The 26051-nt window shown below is 37.2% G+C and overlaps 2 protein-coding genes and 1 long non-coding RNA gene across 5 annotated transcripts; all 3 read left to right on the forward strand.

Annotated features, from left to right (window-relative positions):
• The first annotated feature begins 1421 nt into the window (after window positions 1–1421).
• LOC135645369 (uncharacterized) lies at window positions 1422–6816 on the forward strand. The gene is made up of 2 exons (XR_010498751.1): window positions 1422–1823; window positions 6438–6816. It is a non-coding gene; the product is annotated as an uncharacterized LOC135645369 (long non-coding RNA).
• Window positions 6817–8640: 1824 nt separating this feature from the next.
• Window positions 8641–15343, forward strand: LOC135645741 (protein WVD2-like 1). The gene is made up of 7 exons (XM_065164401.1): window positions 8641–8792; window positions 10415–10862; window positions 11375–11463; window positions 11544–11637; window positions 11723–11794; window positions 13852–13962; window positions 14924–15343. Exons 2-7 carry the CDS (start codon window positions 10419–10421, stop codon window positions 15191–15193), a joined length of 1080 nt encoding a protein of 359 aa, XP_065020473.1. The 5' UTR covers window positions 8641–8792; window positions 10415–10418; the 3' UTR covers window positions 15194–15343.
• A 559-nt stretch (window positions 15344–15902) lies between these two features.
• On the forward strand, window positions 15903–24258 carry LOC135581159 (uncharacterized). 3 transcript variants are annotated; one of them, XM_065164398.1, is made up of 9 exons: window positions 15903–16316; window positions 17630–17899; window positions 18483–18503; window positions 18585–18711; window positions 19442–19543; window positions 19658–19842; window positions 20024–20145; window positions 20235–20373; window positions 23777–24258. In XM_065164398.1, exons 1-9 carry the CDS (start codon window positions 15942–15944, stop codon window positions 23930–23932), a joined length of 1497 nt encoding a protein of 498 aa, XP_065020470.1. In that variant the 5' UTR covers window positions 15903–15941; the 3' UTR covers window positions 23933–24258. The 3 variants fall into 3 exon arrangements, with proteins under 3 accessions (XP_065020470.1, XP_065020471.1, XP_065020472.1); XM_065164399.1 differs by having other exon boundaries at window positions 15905–16316; window positions 19442–19503; window positions 19621–19842; XM_065164400.1 differs by lacking the exon at window positions 18483–18503 and having other exon boundaries at window positions 15907–16316; window positions 19442–19503; window positions 19621–19842.
• Window positions 24259–26051: the final 1793 nt, after the last annotated feature.

The raw sequence follows: 26051 nt of genomic DNA on the forward strand, positions 1-26051 counted from the left end.
TCCTTTTTTTTTATTTCTAAAATAAAATAATTAACACAAGTTAGGTTTAGGTATATGGGTGGGTGGTAACGGATCGGATCTGTTGGGGATACCTAATTAATCCACCCCTCTTAGGTATCCATTAATATAGGGAGGCATTTAAGTTGAATTAGGATTTCATGACTTGACTAGTAAGTTAGGTTAAGATTTAGATAAAATTAATAATTATCTCTCGTTTTTATGATATTTTGTAAATAATTTTGAGTATACATATTTTTAGATATTAATGGGCATGTCTTATTACCATAATAAGATTTTTTTCACTATTAAGTGTATTTTGTCAGGATAAATTATCCTGTCTATAATATACCACGAACATATTATTTTCCAAACTCTAGAAATGATCAAGTAAGATCAAGAATATCATGTTTATGACAAATAATTTTTTATTTTTATTTTTTGAATATATATTTATTGATTTTTATTTTTATTTTGTTCATGAACGACGCATTGATGTTGATATTCATATGTATAACATATGAAAATATGAAATCTTACAATAGCATAGAAATCCTATCAGCAAATAATTTCACTAATTATGGTTCATTCTGTTCTCATCACAAGAAAAATAAAATTCTATGGAATTAAATATCTTGAAAGTATTTTGACTTTCATTTCTTCAATTTTTAATGTGGAGAATTTATTACTAAATTAATTTTAAAAATATTTTCTAAGAAATATATGCATTTCGAAAATTAATTAATTAATTATAAGAAGGGCTTCTTAGTTCTTATTCATCGAAAAAGTAGAGTGGATCGAGTGAAGAAGAATAGACTATTTGGATTAATGTATGCAAAGACCGCTATTATTAGTCTAATCATCACCAATTAAAGCTGTAGTCTTTCATCATTCAATGTATGGAATATTGCAAAGAGAAAAAAGTGATGCAAGTGTTAAATGCGAGATTTGCTCAAAAGACTCAAAGCAGAGATCTGCTGCAAAGAAATGCCATTTTTCGTATAATTAAAATTGATTGTAGCTTTAAATATGTTTTAGGATTTTAAATGAATCTTTATATTATAACACAGATATTATTATAGTTATATTTTTGGTAATGTTATATATGATTTTAAGATAATATCTTTTTGTGCTGTTGTGTTGAAGTTTTGAGTCATGTATAATATATAATACCTTACATAATTTGGTGTGGTGTGCACTAATTAAGGTTGCTTTCAGGCATTGCATGCACCGAACGTGGCAGTTTGGGTTAGGTCGAGTTCGACTCGGGTCTAAATTGAGGCTTGACTCGAGTCAAGCTGGTTTTTAACAGGGTGCGAACCGAGTTGTAGATCAGAAAGGTAAGTTTTGTAATCTCAGCCGTTAGATTTGAATCTCAATTTAATCTTAGCCGCTCTCCAGTTGATCTGTCAACAACGGCAGTCCTCGCTCGCTCGAGGAGAACCCGACCTGACCGATGGTCACCGGTGTCTCCACCTCCGTCGTCCTAAACCCTAACCCTGCCTTCTTCCCTCGTCCGCGTCAGGCCGCGGCCCTCCTTTTCCCTTCTCTCTGATTCCAACCGAACACTCTCCTCCCTCCTCGCCCTCTCTGCCGCGAGGATCGTCCTCTCCTCCGCCCGCCCCCTCGAGGTTCTGCTAAGCTGGTTCCCCAACATCCCTTGGGACCGGCAGCGACTCTCAGCTATCAGAGACCTCGGCGACCCATATCTCAATCTCTTCAGGAACATCATCACGCCCGTCTTCGATACGCTCGTTGTCTTGGGAACTCTGGGATCGATCTTGAACAATAGCAGGGGGATGTACTGAAAATGGCGATGGAAAGAGGTTCCTTATCGTCTTCCACTGATATCTTCTTTTATGTGTTGGATTATGTTGATCAAATACATGCAATCCATGACCTTCCATTGGTAAAGATGTATAGTATTGGTAGAATATCCTGAGACATGTTATAGAACTAAGATTATCTGCACCATGTTTTTTTTTTTGTGTTGTCTTGGTCATACAGCATTCATATATACGACTTAATATATTTTAAAATTAATCTTGTATTATTGGCAGTTCTTGTAGATTTTTTTGAGTTAATGTATAGTATTTATGTGAGACTTGGTAATGATAATGTGCTTCAATTAGCTACCAGGATTCTATGACAAAATAAAAAAAGAAGCTTTTATGATGATTCTATGGTAAATTAGTTGGTAATGACATCATTTTCCAAAGTCAAAGCAGACTAATTCAAGCATGTTGGGTTAGAATAACCTCTTTATCTAGACTGTATTAACCTTCTCTAGATTTTTTTCTCATAAGCTTGACAATGTAGGTTAAATACAGAAGCTTGAAGGTTAAAGGAATTAGTCCAGGACAGGGATAATTCAACCCATCTGATTAACCTGGAACCAAACTCTTGCCTTGGCTTTCCATCTTTGCAATCCATTCAAAGTATGTAGGTCAAGTTGTTGCCTCAAAATGATGTTTGTGACTGGTATAAGATCACTGTTACCATACATTGGAAGGTTGAAATGGATACTCAATAATAATAACAACAAAGCCATAAGTCAGAAGATTAAAATGGATAAATAATATTTTTTATGTTGTGTGATAAATCTTTTATATGTTTATGTCCATTTGTCTGATTAAATTGTTTTAGCTGCACAACTTGACCTAGAGGATGTAGAATGACTTGATCTGCCTAAGCTCAAAGGGACAGCAAATTCTCAAATAAAATTAAGATTTTTATTTTTGTAATTATTTTTTTAAAAAATATTTGCTATCTGTATATGCTTTGTTTTCTTTCGACTCTAAGCTTCCCTGAACTCTGGTCTAGTTAAAATGAAACCAAAGTTGATTTTGGCTTCGTGATGACTAAGACTAATACTAATGTGTTAAAATTTTCTTTCCTCTACATGCTAAAACACATCAGGTGTAATTTGTTACTATTTATATTGTAGATGCTAACCTTTCTGTAGTGCTTCATCGAGATCTTTGACTTTGGTGTTTTAGTCTGAGAAAACTGTTCTATTGAAGTTGATTGTTTTGTACTGTAAGGATTTTCATTACTCTCCATTTCTTATTTGTGGTATTCAAGATGAAATAGAACATCAAGCTGAGAACTCATCACAAACATAAAATGCACTTCAGTTGATTATTCTCATTTATCAAATTAAATTTGGTGTAAAAAATGTATATGGTGTGCCAGAATACATTATTTGCTTTTGGTAAGTTTAGGATTGATTGAACCACTGCTTTTTTATCCTTTGATTTAGGCTGAGAGTGCCTCACTGCTGAAGGAAAGAACCGGCAGCCTTATATATTGTCTGATTCCTGCCTTTGCTTTTCTCCTTCCTGATTAGTAATGATATTTTTTATGTCTTGCACTAGTTGTCCAACTGGTGGAAACCAAGCATCCACCAATATTTAATCCCTTCTGCATAGTGTTAAGTTTGATATAAGCAAATGTACATGCTTCCAAACCCATATCTGATTTGGTAAAACTGTTTAAACTATTTTGATTTGTCTTTGTCTTTTATACTGTAAACAGTGGCTAATGTTGGTCTTATTGAATTCCCTCTACCTGCTTGTTAAGACCTTCAAACTTGTCCTCAAGCTTGTTGAACCGGTTGTCGAACCTATCTTATCGATTACCGAGTTGCATCATCATCTTCTTCATTATCACCAGTCCCTAAGGTCTTTCCCTTCAACTCGAGCATTGATGGCTGATGTATCTATTATGATCCTTGTTAAAGATACTGCCTACATTTGTCATCACTATCTTTCTCAATCTAAGTCTCTGTCATCTCAGTCATCTGGTTACAAAGTCATTGTATGTATATAGACCTAATGCCAACTGGTCTAATTCTACTTGAATTTCATCTTCTAGACACAATAAAATAAATCCTAAATTACTAATCAACTAACAAAATTTCATGATAAGACTGTTATAATGTTTCACCTTTGCCTATGCCTCTGCCAAGAGTTGAATGTTATTCATTGTTATTCACCCTTTTTGTATGACATTATGAAATTCTGGATTTCTTAAGAAAAATGTTTTGACTTTTGAGATTCTACTTTTAGTTGGAATTGTTCCTGAATTCCAATTAAAGGGAAAACTTGTGTTTGATCAGAGGATTTGAAGCATGAGATGCATAAGTAATACGGCATTTAAATTCTAGGATTTGGAAATTTCATCGGTATCCTTATACTTTGAATCATAGCTAGAATTTGGAGGGTGAGATTTAGAAGATAAGATTTGTGTACTAGTTTTTAAGATGTTCACTTCAAGCTATGAAATCCAGTGATTTAAAAAGCGCTAGGCGCTAAAAGGCGCCAAGGTCCAAAAACGCCCGAGGCGCTAGGCGCTCGCCCGAGCGAAGCGAGACGCTAAAATATAAAAATATAAAATATAATTAATAAATATAATTATTTAAAATTCTAAATTAAAATATGTTATTAAATTAAGAAAATCTATTAATAGTATTGAAAATTAATAATTTTAAATAAACCTAACAATATTAATAGTATACAGTATACTGTTAACAATATATTGTATACTGTTAACAGAAGGAGAAGAAGGAAGTGTAAGGGGGTGCTGAGCTTGCTGACTGAGAAAAGAGGAAGCGGCAGCGGAGTGTAAGGAGGCAACGGCGAGTGGGAGCGGCAAGCAACGGGAGGCACGAGCGGCGACAGCGGCAGCGTTTGCGAGCAGCGACAGCGGCGAGCAACGGCAGCAGGAGCAGGAGCGGCGAGCAACGGGAGGCGCGAGCGGCAGCGACAGCGTTTGCAAGCAGCGACAGCGGCGAGCAGCGGGAGGCGCGAGCGGCGACAGAGGCAGCGTTTGCGAGTAGCGACAGCGGCGAGCAATGAGATCGGGATCGGGAGCGGCAGCGGCGAGGGTTAGGGTTGGGTTCTCACTTATATCGATTTTAGTTGGTTCGATTGAACCAACTAACCATCAAAGACCGAACCAGACCTAAAATCCTGGTTTAGTCGCCTTGGTTAACCCAGGCGCTCGCCCGAAGCGCCCAGCGCCTGGACTCGGGCGAGCGCCCAGGCAGCACCTGTTTGAAGTGCGTCGCCTGGGAGATTAGCGAGGCGCTCGGGCCTTGCCTCGCCTCGCCCGAGCGCCTAGGCGAGCGCCCGAGCACCTTTTTAAATCACTGATGAAATCTTTGTATTTAGTCTGGTTTTCGACTTGAATCGAATGGGTGAAAAGTCTTGATTAAATTTCAAGAACATAATGAAAATCCCACAAAATTCTCATATACCAAATGGGGTCGCTTTATTAGAACAACCTTACCATTGCATGTAACATCCTAATTTTCTGTTTGCAATATGTGCCATCAATTTCATCCAAGATTCTTGCATATCAATGATTTGTATAATCCTCTCCCATTTCATCAATTTATCAATTTGGTACTTCTCAAGTCATTTAGTCAAATTATGGTGGTCCAAATCTAGTGGTCATGTCTTGGGTACACATTTTTCTTGAAAATTTTGATGAAAGAACCTCCATATCACATCCTACCTTCCACTATCGCCCACTAGATGGACAGAAGGTCACCTTCATAGAAAACCTGAGAAATAGAAAGAATAGTGTAGGCTATGTTCGTAGTTATCAGAACCGAATTATCCTACCTTCTACTCTCCCCCACTAGATAGACACAAGGTCACCTCCATGGGATACCTGAGAAATAGAAATAATAATGTAGGCTATGTGCATAGTTTTTATAACCGAATCATTCATCAACCCGACCAAGCTTTTGGTTCACCAAATCCGATTGGAATTGGGTCAATAGATGGGACTATCTATTTAGTAAAAGAATTGTGGATACATTTTTCTTTTTCCTCTCTCTCTCTCTCTCTCTCTCTCTCTCTCTCTCTCTCTATATATATATATATATATATATATATATATGTATGTATATGTATATATATATATATGTATGTATATGTATATGTATGTATATATATGTATATGTATATGTATATATATATATATATATATATATATATATACTTTTCTTCTTCTTGACTCTTTTCTTTTTGTCTTGAGACCTCTCTTCTTTGATACTGTGTTTAAGGACACATGCTTAGAATTTTAGAAAGTAAAAGTGGATTCCCTTGTTTAGTTATTGGCTTTCTTATGATTCATAACTACTAAAGTTCTTCAATTTAACATGCAATTCTGAATATGGCACCTATCATAATTCTATATCCTTCTAGTAAATAGAGTTTTGGCATTTAACAACTGGTAGCTGAATAATTTCTTTGCAACTAGTCTTTGTTGGTGGAAGTTGATTTCTACTAATTGTTATAGTCTCAACTTCTAATCTGATTTGATAAATGTGGGGGTTGTGAAAACCTAGAGGACATGATTACAGTAAGCCTAACAACATTCACAGTTGATGTGAATCAGAAAGTGTTTTTATCTTTATTTTTTTGCAGGAAAAAGAGAGGGCAATTTTTGGACACATGTCAAATCCAACTCATAGAGTGCAACTATCAAAGGCCAGAAAGAGATTGAACATGATCGGCTTGAAGAATATTGAGCCAATGCTACTGACATAGGCTTGAAAATGGCTACTGGTGCAAGCTCATTAACCTATGATTGCGATCGATGTCACTTGAGTGGGTTCCTAAACTCAACAAGCCTCAATATATAAATATCGCTTTATTGCGTGTGAGGTAATCATTACCCTTATACCTACATAGTTGACATCTATTTATTGCATCTGAGGTAGTCTTTCTGCCGTAGTTGACATCTGTTTTATCTTACTATTTACTCAAAATTTGATGATAAGTTAGCACAATTTTATTTTATTCATCTCCATCATTCTTCTTTCGTTACTCTTCCATATTATCCTGTCTGCCCTTCGTCCTTTTCTTCCTTCCATCTCTAATCCTCCAATCAAGTATAACATATTTCTTCTTTTTTATAGGTGAGTAAATTTTCTTTTAAAACTTGTGTTCAGTCCTAAGAGATACTGGATTTTTACTCTTGTGGATTAAAATTCTTAAACATCACACACATATTGCACATCTGAACACCGTCTGTTTCAATTGTTGTCTGCAAAATTCTATTTGAGAAAAGACACAAGGAAAGTTGTCATTAAATCAGGTCATATTACTTGACTTTAGCTAATGTTGCACTAAGATCTGATAAGGAAGAAGACAAGTATTAAGTGCTTCACAAGAGGATTTATTTGGTCTCATCAGGAAGACGAAGAGCTGCCATTAAATGCAACCTATTCATCCTTTGGCCTGATAAGAATATTATACAGCGAAAGCCAACCTAATACTCTCCCTCCCTCTCAGCATGATATGGCATTATTATATGGGTTAGGAAGTACAAATCAGAGGGCTTTGTCCCTGAGGCAAGCTACTGCTCCCCATACTGACTCGAGCTTTCTGCTCGTGTGGATGTGATTTAGAGCTGCATTGAAGAATAATTTATCAGAACCCATCCAAAGCCTTGATTGGACCGATGAAGCCACTCGGATCACAAGAGAACCGACCGACCCGTCCAAACAGGTGATAACTACACGAGAACAATCCAGCTGGCAACCTAAGACGGTACTAGAATGGTGACAGCAGGTGGAGGGGACGTCCAATCAGTGGGACTCTTTTAACTGGTCCCCAAGGGTCCCCCAAAGGACGGGCGAGGTGGGCGGGTGGGAGAGAGGGTTCATATTGCCAGGTGGCGTCACTCTCCCATTCTATTTGGCTACGGCGACTCTTAGATATTAAAAATATCAAATTTATATCGAGAATAAAAACTAGTATAATATTCTTTTAAAAATCCAAAAATAATTAATTACTGTCCTTAGCACGCATGCCAACGAATTCAAATTAAAAAATATCTTTTTTCCAACAATAAATATTTATCATTTTTTAAGAAAATAATATTTTTGTCAACTTTCAAATTCGTAGACAAAAGGATTAGACTAGACGTGGATGCAACCTCAAATTAAATAGAAAATTATTTGAAGCTAAAGTTAAGGTGTCAGAATATACCATTGTATTTGTTAATGCAGGCGGCAATGCAAAGTCAACAACTCTATTACAATAAAATGATATATTATATATATAATATGCATTTTCGCCTTTTTAATTTCATTTATTTGGATAATCGGTAAGGAAGGTTAAGGGTAATATATGGCAATGTAAACCTACCAAACCGTTACAGCCGTTGTTTCGCACAAGGGAACTACTTTAATTGATCGATGGCACATCTGTAATTTCAGAGCAGTGGTTGATGAGTTCCCGTCGCAATGAATACAATGACGCGGCGTGCGTTGCAAAGGATTAGAACAAAACCAAAACCTTTTCCCACTCGATCGAGCGCGACCGCCTATGTTACCTACTTCTCCTACGATTGAATGGTTGTGAGGCCCACCAGAAGACACGAATAAAAGAAGAGGTGAGAAAGAATGTAAAACCACAAGGGGTGACAGAGTTAATTTCGAGCGGATTATGAGGGATTAGTTCGTGCGTCGGGCGATATGATGACCGGTTTATCCGGGTCCCGTCACCGCTTCAGCTTACCCCACACACTTGATATGACCCACCGGCCCCGTTTACCTCGGACTCGAACGCAACACCTCGCGAGAGCTGTCTCGCCGGCCGTTAGTTGACGACGTTAAACTAGGGCCGCTATAAATATCGGACAAAGCTCAACGTCGTCTAATAGAGCCGGAGGCGGACGAGAGGAGGGTGGTGGCGCCCGCGGCGGCGGCAGAGGAGGAGGTGGAGGAGGAGGGAAGCGAAGGATCCCGGAACGGACGAACGCCATATTCCAAGGCATTACTTTCTTACCTTGCAGTCCCTCCTTACGTTTTGACCATTTCCTCTTTGTGAATCGAATGCACGAGCTGTTCGATCGCGATTATCGAGGGGTCGATTGGTTGACGTTTGGGCTCTCCTGTTCTTTGTTCGGATTTTTCGCTACTACTTTCTCGACTGGGGTTTTTCTGATTCTTAGGGTGGCAAAATTTGAGACTGCGCCTTGACATTTCTTGCGGAATGTGGTTTTCTCGACCACCCGTTTTGAATCCATCTTTTGAGCGTTGCGTTCAAAATAGACGAAGATAACGTTGCCTTTTCCTTCCACTTCGCTAAAATGATATTATTTCTTGGGCCTAATAAGATGAGCCCGCCAGCACTGTTTCTCTTTCCGAGAACCGGATAATTGCGCTGTTACTTTCGTCTGATTCCCCTTCAATTCTTTTTTTTAATCTTTGGATTGGTTTGGGTTAAGTTATTGCCCTCAGGGGTAGTGTTTGTGTTAATATTGTTTTCGATCGGTGATGTTTATTGCGCGTTGATGGCCACAAAGAATTTTTTTTGAATGCACACGGTGTTAACTGATAGATTCTTTAATTAGTTTGTATGAAATGGCTAATTTTTATAGTCTATGGCATGAAAGTGATGGGGAAATAAAATATAGTCAGGGAAGCATTTCTTCAAGGGCTATTAGCTTGTTGAACGTAAAATAACTGTATTCTTTAATTGAATGCTTCAGGCGTGGGATAGACTAGTCATGATTACTGATGAAACTAAAATCCTTCCTATGCGTTTCTGTCGCATAAACTTGTATTCCACAGAAAATTATTCTTTATTCAAGTTTTTGCTTACGGTAGTCCCACTTTCCCACATCTTTGTCCTGAAAATTTTGGGGAAAGAAATTGAAACAATGATTTTTCTTCACTAATTTGAGAAATAGACTTGGATTATACTTTCTAAAGCTAATTTTGTTCGCCACATATGGAGTCTGCTAGTAGATGTGCATGATTCATTTTGGCTTTGCATATTCTTGGTTTTATACAGCAAAAAGCTTGAAACCGTAACTCGTTTCCTTTGCCTCATAGGATTAATATTAGGAGCTGTTTTCTGTTCCAGTAATTCTATTTTTTCAGCTAAATTTTCATGAGACAAAAATGAGCGTTTCTGATTGTGGTCGAGATTATGGAATGCAGTATATGCTATATAAACTGGTATATTGACCATTTTTTTGCGCATTAAACTGATATTATGCTGTTTTGAGGATGAGTATATTCTTTTCCCCTTTCAAACCAAGGTCTACCTTGTGGAAGATGATAATGATACTATCAGGACTACCTCATGCAAGATGTTCAGGCACCATGTCAAGGCACCCCCCATTAAACTTATAGATGCATGGTTCTCCCTTTCTAGATGTCTGATTTCTTTTTAACTTAATTGTTAAACACCGTAAAGGTATTATTGCAACTACCTAAAGGAATATGTTCAGGTGCTCCCATGAAACTTATCTTTTACTTGATATGCAAGGGAAGACCTTTCTAGATGTTTGTTTTCTCATTAACTTGTTGTTGAATACTGTAAAGGATTTTCTCTTCTGTTAGCATATTGCAAAGAACTTGATCTATTTGATTTGCTTTTGGCAGAGCAATGGGTAAAGAAATCATGAAAGTGGCTACCGTTGAAAAATCAAATCGTGTTGTTGCTCGTGCATCCAAGAGTAACTCTGATCAAGCTAACGATCTTCCTGGCGAACCTTCAGCAATTATAGAGTCAGATGAAGCTATTAATGGTACACACACTGATGAAAATAAAGGGCAAGAAGTGCCTTATCTTAGAAATGTAAGTTTGGGTCGGGGACGGGACATAGCAGTATACAAGTATAGTGCTCAGAAGATATTAAATCAGAAGAAGCCAGCAGTATCAAAGCCTGCTAATGCTGGAAACCGCACTGTTCCTCAACCATCAGCTGTTGCAACTGAAAAGCATGTTTCAGGTGGAAATCGTGCTTTTGGTGCTGAGGCAACTGCTAGTGGAGACAAAAAGGCTAGAGTAGATGGCCGACAATCAGCAAACATCCTAAGAAATGTTCAGGTAACCTTCATTTCTTGCTTGGGATGTTTATTTCGCTTTCACTCATCGGTGATGTCATGCTTCATGCATTCCCTCGATTTGATCTGAACTTAGAAAAATGGATGTGTTTTGTTTCCATTCTAGCATCTGACTTGTAGAATTCATATGCATGACATGTGCATATATATGTATTTTCTTCCGTAAGCAGTTACCATGATGTACTTCTACATTTGTTCTTTCTAGCGTCTATCTTGTAATCCTGATGGTGACAAGTTGCACCATAATTTTGACCGTGATGAATCCATTTCTTCATCCTTAAGACACCTTTCCAATTCACAGCATTTGGTATGGAACGTTAAGAATAAAAGTTGCATTTTGCATGTACCATTTAAACAACATTGGAAATATCACAAGTTGTGATCTCTAATTTTGATCTAGTGATGAGTATTCCTGAAAGCATTTTTCTTTCTGTATGAAGTATATTCAATTATGAAATTAATCATGGCAGTTTTTGGCTTTGTGCTATATTGCAGAGTAATTCACCTCTCATCTCTGTGAAGCCTTTGCAACCTCATGATACAGTGCACCCAGACAATGAGGATTATTGCTCAGTTGCTTCTTCGTATCCTTTTTCTACTTTTATATCTTATCATATCTGCCTTTAGACAGTTTTGTGTTAGTTTTTCTTGAACCATTTCATAGTACTGCAGCATCTGTAAGAACTTTAAAGGGCAAGACAACTGTGGCAGCTGCCCCTACTTTTAGATGCAGTGAGCGTGCAGCAAAGCGGAAGGAGGTACCATCACTATCTGTGTAATGCAATTAATTTGTTATCAACTTAAACCCACAGAGTTTTAATCTCCTTTATCCTCTTACTTCAGTTTTACTCCAAGTTAGAACAGAAACACCAGGCTATGGAAGCAGAGAAAACACAATCTGAAGCTAGGACGAGGGTATATGCTTTCTTGCTTCAACTATGTTTCTCGGTATCGGTGCATGAAAAATTAAGCTCTGTGCTATCTTACATCCATCTTGGAATTTCTTTATTAATGCGAGTGCTGCCTGCATGACGTTTATTGTGTAGGCACTATGCAGAATCCATAAAAAGTTAGATACTAAATAATGAGTTCTAGATACTGCAACAATGTATTATTAGGAATCATTCTACAATGTTCTTGCTGAGGATGCCCAGCATGTTCTGTAGATCTTAATTTTTTCCAATAAAAAGGCTTATTTATTATGCTTGTCTTTTTCTGCAATTTAATATGTTCTCCTTTTGTTTTATCTCCCTATTTGGATTGACTGTGTACTGGTCTTTTAATCGATCCAAAATATGCTCAAGTATATTGCTATGTCTCATTAGTCTTTGGAGCAACATACACATACTTTTCACTTATTTTTGTCTGTTGGAGCGCTACTGCTTTTTCACACATTTCTATCAAACAAAGGTCACATTTAGAGCCTTCCTGCTATATATGTGTAATAATTATCCACCATCATTTTTATGGTTGGGCAGTTGCTTATGAGACATTAAATATATGAATTCATGTCTTGCAAACTGATAAATTATCTTGCTTTATTTTCTTTACCAGTGAAATGAGAAATCTGATGTAATACTTGCATAAACATACTAATTGACCACTTGAACAAATTCCTAAGAGATATATGAAACTTATTGAATGCTTTCTGTGACACACCAATATCTTGATCGCTGATAATGCACAACTTGTTTCCTTTCATACTAACTGTACAAATGAGTAGGTCCCAACCATTTGGTGTTCCCTTGAAATGATTTTTTCTATTTACTGACAGTTTGATATTTCTGATATAACACACATAAGTCTGCTAGTTGATCACTTTAGCAAATAAAATTTGTTAAATACTTGTTGTAAAGAACTAATATCTGTATCTCTAATATAGCTTTTTATTAAGCTCCAATCAACTATACAAATCATTTCTTTGACCTCTCCTTTCTTGACTGGAAAAAATAAAATCTATTTTTTTTCTTGATTACAAATATGTACCATACGTTTCATACTTCAAGTAGGACATCAATATGTTTTCTTTACCAAACTATTATTTTTATAGCATTCTTTACAGTGGATTACATGTTTGCCACTTATGTGGTTACTTTGTTTTTTCAAGATCTTAGTTTTCCTAGCTGATATCTTTTAGTCTTATACTTATGGTTGATATGGTAACTTAAATCTCAAATCCCTACAAGCTACACATGGTAGATCTTTGTGTCTATTTACAACGACTTTTTTGTTTCAATTAGTTCAATGGAGAGGTAGAGCTTCATGTCACAGTAAAGTTTCTTTATGATCTAGGTCACTAAGGTTTAAATAAAATAGTTTCTCTGCTTGTATATATATTGACCTTCCCTAGACTTTGTGTAGCCTTGTGCACCGGGCCACCCTCGTACAATATGTCTAAAAATGAAATCTCTTTGTAAATCCATGACCAGGAAATTTGTCTTGGTGATTGTTTTCTTCTTTTTGACAATCAAGAAAAGATTGATTGTCGTAAATGAAGAATATATAGTTCACCTAGAGGGGAGAAAAAAAATAAACATGCAAGTATACTCATAGATGAAATGCGATTGCAACATTGAGGAAAAAGTCAATGAATTTTTAAATGAAGAAGATGCTGACAATGTGTTATTTTGGATCAATTGGATAATAGGGTAAGTTGACTGTAGTGACAAGGACTCGGTAGGTCAGAAAAAAGGAAATGATGAAGTTGATCACTTTTAAAGATTCGGGAAAGCATATTAAAAGTCTTAAACAGAGAGGTTGAATCCAAATATAAGATCCCGATTGATCAGAATCCACAGGTGCTTTTAACATGTGCTTTCTGCACGCATCAGTTACTTTGATCTAGAATGGACATTGTTCTTTCTGCTTCTATCAAACAAAAAAAGAGAAGTGTACAAGTACCTCCTTTCTTGCTTCATTTTTTATGCATGAAATGATTACCATTAAGTTTTATATTTTATTATGTTATCCAGGAAGAGAAAGAGGCAGCTCTGAAGGAATTGAGGAAGAGTTTAGTTTTCAAAGCAAATCCAATGCCTAGCTTCTACCATGAGGGTCCTCCTCCCAAGGTTGAACTAAAGAAGGTATGATCCTAAGATTTCACTTAGAGCTCATGTTTCTCAATTATTCAAGTAAATCAGAAATTATAAAAGCACAGAAAGTTCTAAATTCTAGCTCCTCAACATAGAATTTTTCATGCTAGTAGCAGGAATCCAGCATTTATCATTGCAATGTTTATCAGCTTGGGTTACCCTCATTATTTATAAACTATATAATTTTAATCGGACAGAAGAACTGAAGCACCAACTTGCATAAATTTGTAAATGGTGCATTATATCAGGATCGTGTTGCTCAATTTTTTTGTCTCTTCGAGCTAGTTCTTGTTAGTGTGATTTTGATATGATTAATATAACAGGCATAAATATGTTTTGAGTGGATATTTCCTCGAGACTAAACTTTAGGGAAAAATGCAAATTTTTTATTTCATGTTACAAGAATTAGATCTTCTACACGAAGTTCCTAGCAAAACAAATATTTTAGTAGTTATTCCTTTAGTATATATCTCACACATCTTTCAGAGATTCTTACTCTGGTTTTATTAAATTGCATGTAAGTAATCTTCTAATACAATTGTGATTACAAGGAAAGGACCACACACAAAAAAGCAGGTTCAGACTTCGCAAAAGTTGGCGGTTGAATTTGGTGATTACGCCGCATTATATAAACTTCATAGTTCTCTTTCAATGAAATAATGAGTTAGAAAGCATCAGTAGTAAACATTCTCTCTCTTGTTTTTCCAAAGAACGCATAAATTTATATTGCTTCAAAAAATGGGTACAACCGTTGCCTGTAGCATCAGAGAATCAAAACAAAGTTAAATATTCCCTTCATCTTGAATCACATATGAAGCACTTTCTTCCTGCTGGTTCATGGCTTAGTCTCTGTGGCTTGAATGCTCTCCCAGTATTGTTTACAAGTAATGCTCTTCTGGAACTAACTATACTTATGGCATAGCTAAGTCAGGGCATTTTCTTTGTTCAAAAGGTACCTCCGACGCGTGCTATATCACCCAAGTTCACTCGAAGAAAGAGCTACAGTGATGCCAGTCCAGCTGGAGAAAACTGCAATGGACTATGCGGTCGATTTCATCGTCATAGTCTGGGCACTAGCACGGAAGCCACCACCATAAGGTTGCAGAACAGCCATAAGAATGTGAAAGGCAAACAAAGTCTCAAATCCGATAGAGAGAGTTCTAAAACCCTTTGTGTCAAGGTTACAGATCAGACAAGAACTGGTGTCACCTTACAGACATGAAGTGTGCTTTTACACGCATAAAAGCTTTAAGCTTAACTTGTATCTTACATCAAACAATTTCCATCATCCTCCATGTCAACATGTATGATGCTGTAAAATTTGTAAGTTATATGTGATGCATGTAACAACCTGAAACTTGATTGGAACTGACTTATCTTGTTCACTTGGTGATAATTTATGTGAAAACCATGAATTGTAAGCAAAACATTTCTTGAGGATTGAGTTTGTAGAAACTATTGTGGATCTCTCAGTGATACCACCCATTGCATTGGCAGCATTTAAGCCTTCTCTGCCTTCATAAGTTTCTTGACTTAGTAGGTGTCACCTACAGATCCTTATTTTGGAGGCCTTTTATCACTTGTTAATTGATGTGCATTAATGAGCATGCTATAACTACCTATATATATATATACTCCAAAACTCAAAGGAATATTATATTACCAGTAGCATAAACTCTAATTGTCATTGATAACTCCTTATAAAGGATGAATAATGATATTTGAAGTACTTAAAAGCTTTAGATATATTTTCTATCTCAAATTAGTTATTGGTATTCATAATTAATAATATTGGATGGATATTAGTAATTAGAGGGATATCTATATACATATGATATATTTAAATGTATAGGGGCGAGTATGTTATTCAAGAACTTAGAAGGGTATATATGTAAAACTTTCATGGTTTTAACCACACTCGCTTCTCGCTCTCTCAAAACCAATCTGTTCTTCTTCACGCGCTGCGGCATATGACTTCGACTGCTTTATTGAGCTCCTCGCTCGTCCTCCAACCCATTAAGCCCTGCAAGCCCTTCCTCCCCCGAAACCCTAGGATCCCACGGCCGCGCTTTCCGCTCTGCTCCGCGGAGCCGAAGCACCTCACGAAAGGCGGAGGCGGAGGAAGGAGGAGCCCTGTGGACGGCGGGCGGCGGAGTCCAAGAAGGGGCCCGCATGGGACCTCTCGAAGGTCCGCCATCAAGAAGAGCTTCGCCCAGGAGCAGGTCGTGTTCACCACGCCGGTGGCGAGGGACCCCGCTGTGGCGATCATCGGCGGCGGGGTCGCTGGTTTGGTATGCGCTCTCACGCTTGAGGAGAGAGGCATACGGTCGACGGTCTTCGATACGGTTAGGCGCTACCTCATTTTGATTTCATAGATTTTGATTTTCTGTCTTTATACGGCAAGAAATTGGAATTTGATTGGTTTAGAGGAATCTAGTTGTGGATATAGTTGATTTAGGTAGGGTGAGTATTCCACGTAATTGGAGTGGTTTGACGTCACTGACCTAACAACTTGAGCATTTAAGCCTTTTCATGCGTATAAGATGTTGTTTAGCTAGAGGATGTGAAACACATTCCTTCATGTTGTCCTATATCATGAAAATGATATCTATATAAATTACTTTTAAGGTGGTTCCATTAATCTAGGTCACTACTCGGACTGTTAGAAATCCCTTATCTTTAAGTACATTTCCTGTTCTTCACAGAAGATTTTTTGTATATTGCATTTATGGAAATTGAGGGCATTTCCTGTTCCAAAAATACACATCACCATTGGAAGGTTTGTGCATGATTTCTGGAAATGTCTACGTTGCAGCATCCAGGTGAGAGTTATCAAGTGCTTCAATATTGCCTAATCTGCAACTCCTAGAGAGATGTTAGCTTTTCCCCTCAACATTTTCAGGGCCCCAGGAATCCCATAAAGACTCTTTTTCAACATTTTCTGGGCTTAACAATTGAATCAATCATGTCAATGTGTTTGTTCTAAGCCATGTTGGTGTTTGATCCTGAACTAAGATCTATACCCTTTTTGTGGCCGATATTGTCCTTCATATGGTTAAATTGTAGGTTAAGATGCTCAACTCAAATTGCAATGCTGGAATATGTAGAATTGATTGGTCATTCCATGACATATATCATGAAAGCTTTGTGCTTGATGGGATCGAAAATTGTCATGGATGGTGATATTTTCAAATGTTCATTAATTTTAAAATTTTGAGAAATTATTAAGACAATGGGAAATGTGAATCAGATAAAATTTAGATGAACGGATAATTATAAAGTATCATCTCTAATTACTGAAAATAAATAGACTTGTTTATTCAGAACAGCATACTATGCACCATTTTATGCTCACTTGATGAAGCAAATATCATGATTTTGGAAGAAAGATGTGGGATGGAATCCTAGGAAAGCTGAACCTCTTGGTGAGTTTTTTTTCTTCTAGAACTTCTAATTCTAATTAGAATTAACTTATAGGCTGGTTGGTATTCTGAAGGAAATCCATGTTTTGCATCAACTTGTATGTTGTTTGGTCTATTGTGTTCTGTATCTGCATTGGGGATACTATAATAACATGTTATCACTGTCTTGACTATAAGTGACATTGTAGTTATCTTATAATAAATATAATATGTTGATTTTCCTGGTCCTATCTTAGGGGATGCATGGCTTAGGTGGGAGGATGGCAACGCGGATCATTGATTCCAGGACATGCATATTTGATCATGCTGCTCAGTTCTTTACTGTAAGTGATTTAAGATTTCAGAAGCTTGTTGATAGATGGTTGGAGAAAGGCTTGGTTCGGGAATGGAAGGGACTGTTAGTAGAACTTGAAGCTGGTGGGCATGCTTCTCCTGTACCGTATTCTGCTTCAAGATATGTAGGCATGAAAGGAATGCGTTCTCTGATGGATTCAATTATAAGTCAGGTCAAAGTTAAATTCTCTCTTTTATGTTTGAATGATTTTCCTCAGTAATTTTAAGAGGATCAGTGAATAATGAGTTTGAATTATGAAAATTCCCTTTCTGCTTCTTTTGTTCATTTGACTTCCAAATTCCATAATTGAATCAGAAATCAGCTTTGAACTCTGCTTTAGTTGCAAAATGTTATCCTAGTTTCATGCAACAGAATGAAAGAACCATATATCTGGAAAATATTACATTAGTCATTTAGATGAATATTTGTATAAGTTTTCTACTTCTGCACTTGTGACCTTCAGAAACAATTGGCACAACAGATGCTTTCTATTGTGAAATTAAGAGTGAACCTATGGACACCAACCATTATCCATATTTTGAAAAGCCAAGCATGCATTGCCTTCTAATTTTATGGTAGTTTATTATCTTGTTGACCAAGCATAGCTATCAATTCCAAGATAATAAATATCAAAGATAAAATTATGGTGTCTCTAGTCCAAGTGCTGGGAATGCTGTTGGGTTAAATTGTGGCTAGAAGTTTGAAGTTCATCTGCATAAACACTGTCTCTAAGAGCTGATTGTGGTTCCACACAGGTGATATGTTGTTACACACAGGTGATTGTGGTTATCCTTTCTTTCTCTATGTTGGTATGCCTTCAAGCTCTGTGCTAAGTAGCATTTTAACTGCAACTGCAGAGTCGCATGGCTAATATTGTAAGGCCTTGTTGGATAAGTAAGATTGAGCCATTTAATGGGACATGGCGATTGGCTGAGCGAGAGAAACCCCATGGCCAGTTTGATGCAGTTGTTATCGCACATAATGGTAATTATATTACCTCTATATCACTTCTAGGTGTTTTAGGTGAATCAAGTTATTAATTTTTATAATTGCTCTGTAAAAATTATTTCTTGTCCTTCATGAAGTTATTTAATGTCCAATATTCTGCTCATGAAAACCATGAGAAGTGGCTCATAATTGATCCATGTTCCATTTGTTTCTCTTCTTGAGGTCTAAGCTTAACTAGGAGATGCTTGGGAAAAGCATAGTGCTTCAAGGATATTAATATGAGTTATTATTGTTCTGACTGTTCTTCGTTTATTCATTTATTCATTATTGCTAGGAGATGCTTGGGAAAAGCATAGTGCTACAAGGATATTAATATGCTTGGGCTAAGCCTCACATTGCATATTCATTTATTTTTCTGCTTGTAACTTCTTGAGAGCTGAATACAACTTCCCTTTGTTTTGTCATTCAACCTTTTTCCTGTTCTCAGTTCCCTTCTTTGGCTTCCAAGACGATGTCTTTTAAGCAACTTCAATTATACATCCATCTACTTCTTGTTACAACTCTTACCCCTCTTCCAGAAAGGAATTGCGACACTGGAAACAGAAAATAGATTATTTAACTGAGATCCACTAAATATAAATAATATATTGTAGATATCATCTATAAATTTGGGCATGGTTATCTTTTTCCACTTATGCATTCTTGTTAAAAGTAGGCTGTTATTCAATTTATTTATGATTTTAATTATTTCATGCTGCATCAACAGGAAAATGTGCAAATCGTTTGCTTTCATCCTCAGGCTTACCACAACTAACTAAACAGATGAAGGTTGCTGCTGCACCTCCCCAGATGAATCTTGTCAAATACTGTAGGAATAGTACTTTATAGTCTTGGAAAATTATAAAATTCAAGTTGCTGTGCTCATGCATATTTTGGTGTTTGCAGACTCTAGAACTTAGTTCTATCTGGGCTCTTCTTGCAGCATTTGAAGATCCTCTTCCAATTTCTCAGAATAGAGATTTTGAAGGAGCTTTTGTGAAAGGTGTAGATTCTCTTTCATGGATGGGCAACAACACTAGCAAACTCTTCCCTTTGGAAAGTGACTTACCTCAGTGTTGGACCTTTTTTAGCACTGCAACCTATGGAAAACGAAATAAAGTTCCACAGGTTGCTAAAAGTTTGTTCTTTTGCACCATATCCTTTTGGTTAATGCAATCAAGTATTACACATGACAGCATGCTATATCCCTGGTGGATCAGTTGCCTCATATTTCTTGCTGTTATTCATATTTTACAGATACTAGTTGGTGTTGATAGGGTACTTAAACGAAATTTACATGAACATACAGGAAAACATCCCTAGTGCCACAGCAGAAAAGGTAAAGGATGATATACTTGAGGGTGTAGAGTCTGCTCTTGGATTATCCAAAGGATCACTACAGAAACCATTTTATACCAGGGTCCAATTATGGTATGCATTGTCTTTCCAAATAATAAACATTCAGAAAAAATTTGTGAATTGGCTTGTGAGTGTATACTTATGCTCTTTTATTATCCTAGGGGTGCAGCTCTTCCAACAAATTCTCCTGAGATTCCTTGTATCTTCGACCCTAATGGGCGTGCAGGAATTTGTGGTGACTGGTTACTTGGGTCGAGTGTAGAAGCTGCAGCTTTAAGCGGAATGTCTCTTGCCCATCATGTGAGTACCCTCTTAACTTCTTGTTTTCTAGTTCAAGTTCAAGTTTACTTATGACAACATTTTCATTGTTGGTCATTAGACTGCACTACACATCGGTTTATGGTGCACTGTAGAACCTTTGATGAGCATGTACTGATCAGATCCAGTATAGCCTGAACCACAAAGATCCATATTAAATAACTTTGCGGGCCTTAAGCTTTTTTATCCAGTCCTCTTACAAACTTGAACCTGCATAGTTCACCAATATGTTCTGAACCATTCCAGCCGCATCCGAGAGGTTGCTGCAACATGGATATCAACTGTAACTAGCTTGAACGAAACTGTATGCCCACAAATGAGTCATATGTTAACTGTCACAGATGCCCTTGAATGATGTACAAATTAATAACCTGGACAAACTGAATGCTGATTGATAAATATTGCCTTTTCTTGTGTGCTTATGAAAAACCTACCAAGGATTTATGTAAAACTTCCTGTGGAAGGTGGTGACAACTGTGGTTGGAAGAAGCCTGTGGGAGTTGATAATCAGAGAGGCGTTGAAACAAAGATTCAAATACCAGTCAGATCGATATAATACCAAATAATATTTATCTATTTGACGAAAGACATGTACCGGACTTCAGTATTTTAGTATTCTATTTTTCTTGTTGTATGGATGGTACTGGTCTGTCTACTGTCAGGTATACCAATTTATATCAGTTCAACTGGTTGCCAAAACTGGTATTATACTAACAATTAATCCTGGCTTCAAAGTATCATATAAAATATAAATCGAAGTACATACTAGGACAGGTTATAAGTCAAGCAAAGTATCTTAGTTGTGTACAGAGGTGTCAATGAAATGAATCAAATGTAATTGGCATGATGGCTTTTGAACTAATAGGACATTTTGAAATACTTCCCAAACAATTAACATAGGCATATGTATATATATAGACTAATTTTAGACCAAGAGTTATAGAGTTATCCATTTTTTAGGAATTGAGAAAGTGGGATGTGTTTGTCCAGGTTATGGTAGTATGATAGCTAACAATCTTATCAAAAGGAGAAAAGATCTCTTTGCAAACAATATAACTCATGAGTCACCATCGGATGTCTTTGGCATTTGCTTTCTTTTTTTCAACGTCTAATCTTACATGAAATTTTCTCAAAGTTGCATTAACTAAATGTTTTTGGATTGTGCAAAAAAAAAAAAAAATCTAAAGCACCTTAACAGAAGAATAGGCTTGAGAAAATGGGGGATTTTCTCTAGGAATTTGACATAGTAACCTCTTTCATATAATCAATAGGAGAACAATAACATGGTTAAAACATTTTCTTCTAGTTACTCTTTTGAACCATTGCTAATACCTGGTAGTCTATATCTATTCTTCATAAGATTATGCATGGAGTTGACCAAAGTAACCATCAAGGTTCGGCGTATTGAGGCATACTATCTGATATGGGTAGTATGTACTAGTCCGATAGGGGACTGGTACGAGTGATACATATCGGTTTGTCGATATGTCCCATTGTATCTTATTGTCATGGACTTAGTTGGTTTTGCTTAAGTCGTGCAGCGCCCTTGTGTGTTCGTTCGTAACGGGTCAGCCTCATCGAAACCTCTTATGATCCCTTAAGGACTTACAAAAGAGAAGATGAGTTAGAGGAATTGTTTAACTCGGGATCCTTGAGGAATTGTTTGCCTAAGTTGTGCAGCATCTTTGCGTGTCCGTCTACAAAAGGTCAGCCTCCTCGAAACCTTTTATGATCTCTTGAGGACTTGCAAAAAAGAAGATGGGTTAGAGGAAGCGTTTAACTCGGGATCCCACAAGCAGATATTTTAGTAAACACTTAATAGGCAATACAAATTACAAACATAGACTTCGCAAGCTTTGAATAGTCGCACAATAAAGGGTCTAAGGTAGTTCGTCGCGGCTAAAAGTTCCCACAATTGCCCACATGACACTCTTGTGGAACAAGGCAACAAACAACCCTAGACACTACTCCGAAGGCCCATTCAGCCATGTGCCACCCGGGTAGCTCCTAGGTGCTATGCTGGCTGACACTCCGCATCACTCTGCGGAGTTAGGAAACTCCCGAAAATGACTACCTAGATGGCTTATTTTTGGGCAGTTTTGTCTCTGCACTATGACTGTACACAACTTGCGTTTACAAGACTAAAATGGTCACAAGAGCTAATCAAAATGGGGCTGCCAAACCTACTACAAGCTCTCTACATGTTGAGCAAAATATGAACAAAATTGAAAGACACGGACATACACAAACATTATATCGAACACCTTGTTCACAGATTTGTCCATAACAATATGTCGGTACATCAGTATGGTTTGGTACATACTGTATCGCCAATCGGTTGGTACATCGATATAGACCAGTAAGGTGAACTATGGTAACCACATCAGTTATAGTCCTTTGAATTATGATGCGAAAATAATGAAAATTAATCGCTATATTCGTTACTTAGGTGTTTATGGTTTATTAATGTGTTCATGGTACTGTTAGTAAAATTCAGGTAAACTATTTCATAAGCATTTAAATCGAAAAGGAAGGAGAAAATAATGTCTGCATAAGATGTTGATCCACTGATGGCTAGATTTTGAGTAGTTAGATACAGTTTATGTATGATTCCTGGAGAACTATAGTCGCACATTTACTTTAAGGAGTTATATTTGTTCTATTCTTGGACTAATCGAAGTTCAACTTTGGAATGTTAGATCAATTCTTTAATTAAATTGTTTCTCCTTAAACGTATAACAATGGTAGTCATGTTACTAAAGAAAAAGAATTTATGCCTTGTTCTTTGTGATCTCCCCTTGATCCATGGTCTATACTCCCGAATAACCTTATCACATGCTAAATTAGTGTTACTTTGTCTTCTAGTCACAAGCCTTCCAGGAACATGTTTCCTTGGCTACATTTCAAAATTTTGTTATCCCATTTCCTCTTCTTCCTTTTTTTTCTTGTTATATTCATTCCCATCGATTTTTTCTGTTCTTCCCCAAGTTTTATTGCTATGTCAAATCCTCCTATGGCCCTATCCTTTTCAGTTTCTCCCAAGATGATAGATAACTGTTAGAACCTTCAATTGATCACTGATTTCTACACCAAACATTTCACCATCTATCTGAATATTTTATACATTTTCTTGGCCACCTAAACTCTTTATCATGTCTTGCTTTATCAGGAAAAGAAAAATTCCAGTTCCTTCACTCAGTTACAAAGTTGATGTTAGACTTTTGCTTTATTTTATCGATTTGTTATACGCAGTCATCTACCATTAAAATTTTACATTGCAGCTGATGATAATGGGTCTAGTCTAAATTTTATGGATCTTTTATGATAAAAAAATTTAGTTGTTCAAATCTTGTCTTGCATCACAGACATTTTCTTTGTAATGCAGATGGCTGATTATTTCCAAAGTGGAGGGACACAACCAGATGAATTTGCCATAGGATTGAACAATCCATTTCATGCAATTGCTGGTCATGATATTGGTCAGTTTCCTGGTTTAAAATCTGGAGAACAGGTTGAACCAGAGGCATGTCCAGCCCTGTAGATATAGATATATCAGCCTTACAGATGCATGCAAATTAAAGGAGCTGATATCCGATCTGGATCATGAAGAGAAAATAGACTTTGTCCCAAAGAACCTCTGATATATAAATTCAAAGAACACCAGCCTGAGTATTTTTACCCATTTGGTAGTACAGGGTGACCTTCCTGACCATCAATTTTTGGCTTCAAAATAGTTTGTGCTGGGAATGGTACTCGTCTACATTCAGCAATTAAGATTGTCCATTATCTTGTAGATGTTATCTTCATGATATTGTAAAATGTCTCTGAATTCAAATATAGGGTAATCGCATTATTTTGTATTTTTCATGGGCAATGTTTTTGCAAAAAGAAGTGCCATTATACTTCTGTCTCCATCTCATCCTTTGCATTTTATCTTCAACAATATAAAGACCTTGACTATTGGTTCTTGAAAGTATCTCTTAGATATAAAAAGATTCATATTAAATATAATAAATATAATGTATTTATCGAAACTATATAAACTTTTATGTATTGGGTCATGAAACATATAAAGTTTTTAAATAAAATATAAAATATTTTATCTTAATCCTATTCTTCTTATCCTTACTTTTTGTGTGATAGCTTTTATCTCTTTTCCTAATCTAATTTTCCCTATCTAATTCAACAATCCTCATCTGCAAGATGGATCGTCTTATTGGACTGTGCAGTTTGGGTTGGGTGCAGTGGCCAGATTTATTACTAGAGAAGGGCTATACAGAGTCTTCAAGCAGAACAAGCCAAACTCCGACGGGTATCGACCTCGCCGGCATCGACGCCCACGGCCACGAGCATCCACCGAGGTCAAGGATGGTATTCTTGAGCCATGAAATTTTTGTTGCATCCTACGAACCCTTCAACCTATGTTTATTGGTTTCCTTCCTCTTCTAACATAACATATTATTTATTCGAAGAACAACAATCCCACAACAACAAGACGGGCGACACTGATGCAAAAGACGATGACAACAACAATGTTTGTGAACAAATGTGTCGTGGTTGGTGAGTCAGCATGGACGGTCTGATCCACGGGTCAATGTCGGGAGTCTTTTGTCGGCTAAGCTGGATGCCGAGGTCGATCGGGTTCTCGCGATGGGGTATTGATCAACGTTCCTTATGTGCCGATCCGAGCGCCGTGTATACCGAGCTACGTCTCTCCTTCTTCGAGGTGGCTGGCAGCTCACCTTTGTGAGGTGGCCGGATTTTCCTGTAAAAATGACCCTCGTCGGGATCACCCGACGAGGCCCTTCCGACGAGCAAATTAGTGGAGTGATCCATTGATCTCCCCCCCCCCTCTGCCAGATGCTGGCTAGAGGTCTTTATAGTACTGCACCTGGGCCGATCGTACGCGAGTTGACGTGATAGACATGCCAAACAGTGTCTTGGTACAGATTCTGACTTGACGTGTTTCGGGAGTGGCTCTGCCTCAAGATTCTCGAGATATGACGTGTTGAACAGTGTCTTAGTACGGATTCTGACTGTGACCGATGACGTCGGACTCTGACGTGTCTTGGGCCAAAATATACCGTATCAAACAATAACCACAACGATAACATCCGTTGCTACTTACTTATTCGAGCATCCAAATAGCAACAGCGTCGAGACATGATCATCTCTAATCAGCCCGCAAGTAGACCCCAAGTGCAGTAATTGCACCTTTGGTTGCATCAGCACGTCCATGGAAGCCGCTCACCTTACCCTTCTCGAGAGAAAGGGAGAAAGGAGTACCACTGTCCTTGCCGAAATCCTTCGAATCGCCGTCATCTTTGTCAACCGTAAGTTTTCTTATCACGACGACTCCGTTCATTTCCTCAAAACGTCCCGATAAAGATTTGATGTATTCTCCTTTCTCAAAACTAATCTGAAAGGAAACCAAACATTTCATTAGAATACGACTCAAAATATATGTTAATGTGATCTCATTAATTGGAAATGATCGTACACCATAAATCTAATCAACACGTATGCCTACATACCCTCTCAGATTTAAGTCCCGTCACTCCGTAGCTGTTGGTTTCAATCTCTCCATCAAAGTTCGTATGTTACGTCCATCCTAGTGATATTTTCAAATCTCCGAAATGAATGGTCATATCGAGAGATTT

This window comes from Musa acuminata, chromosome BXJ3-8 (genome assembly GCF_036884655.1).
Source record: "Musa acuminata AAA Group cultivar baxijiao chromosome BXJ3-8, Cavendish_Baxijiao_AAA, whole genome shotgun sequence".
Classification (NCBI taxonomy): domain Eukaryota; kingdom Viridiplantae; phylum Streptophyta; class Magnoliopsida; order Zingiberales; family Musaceae; genus Musa; species Musa acuminata.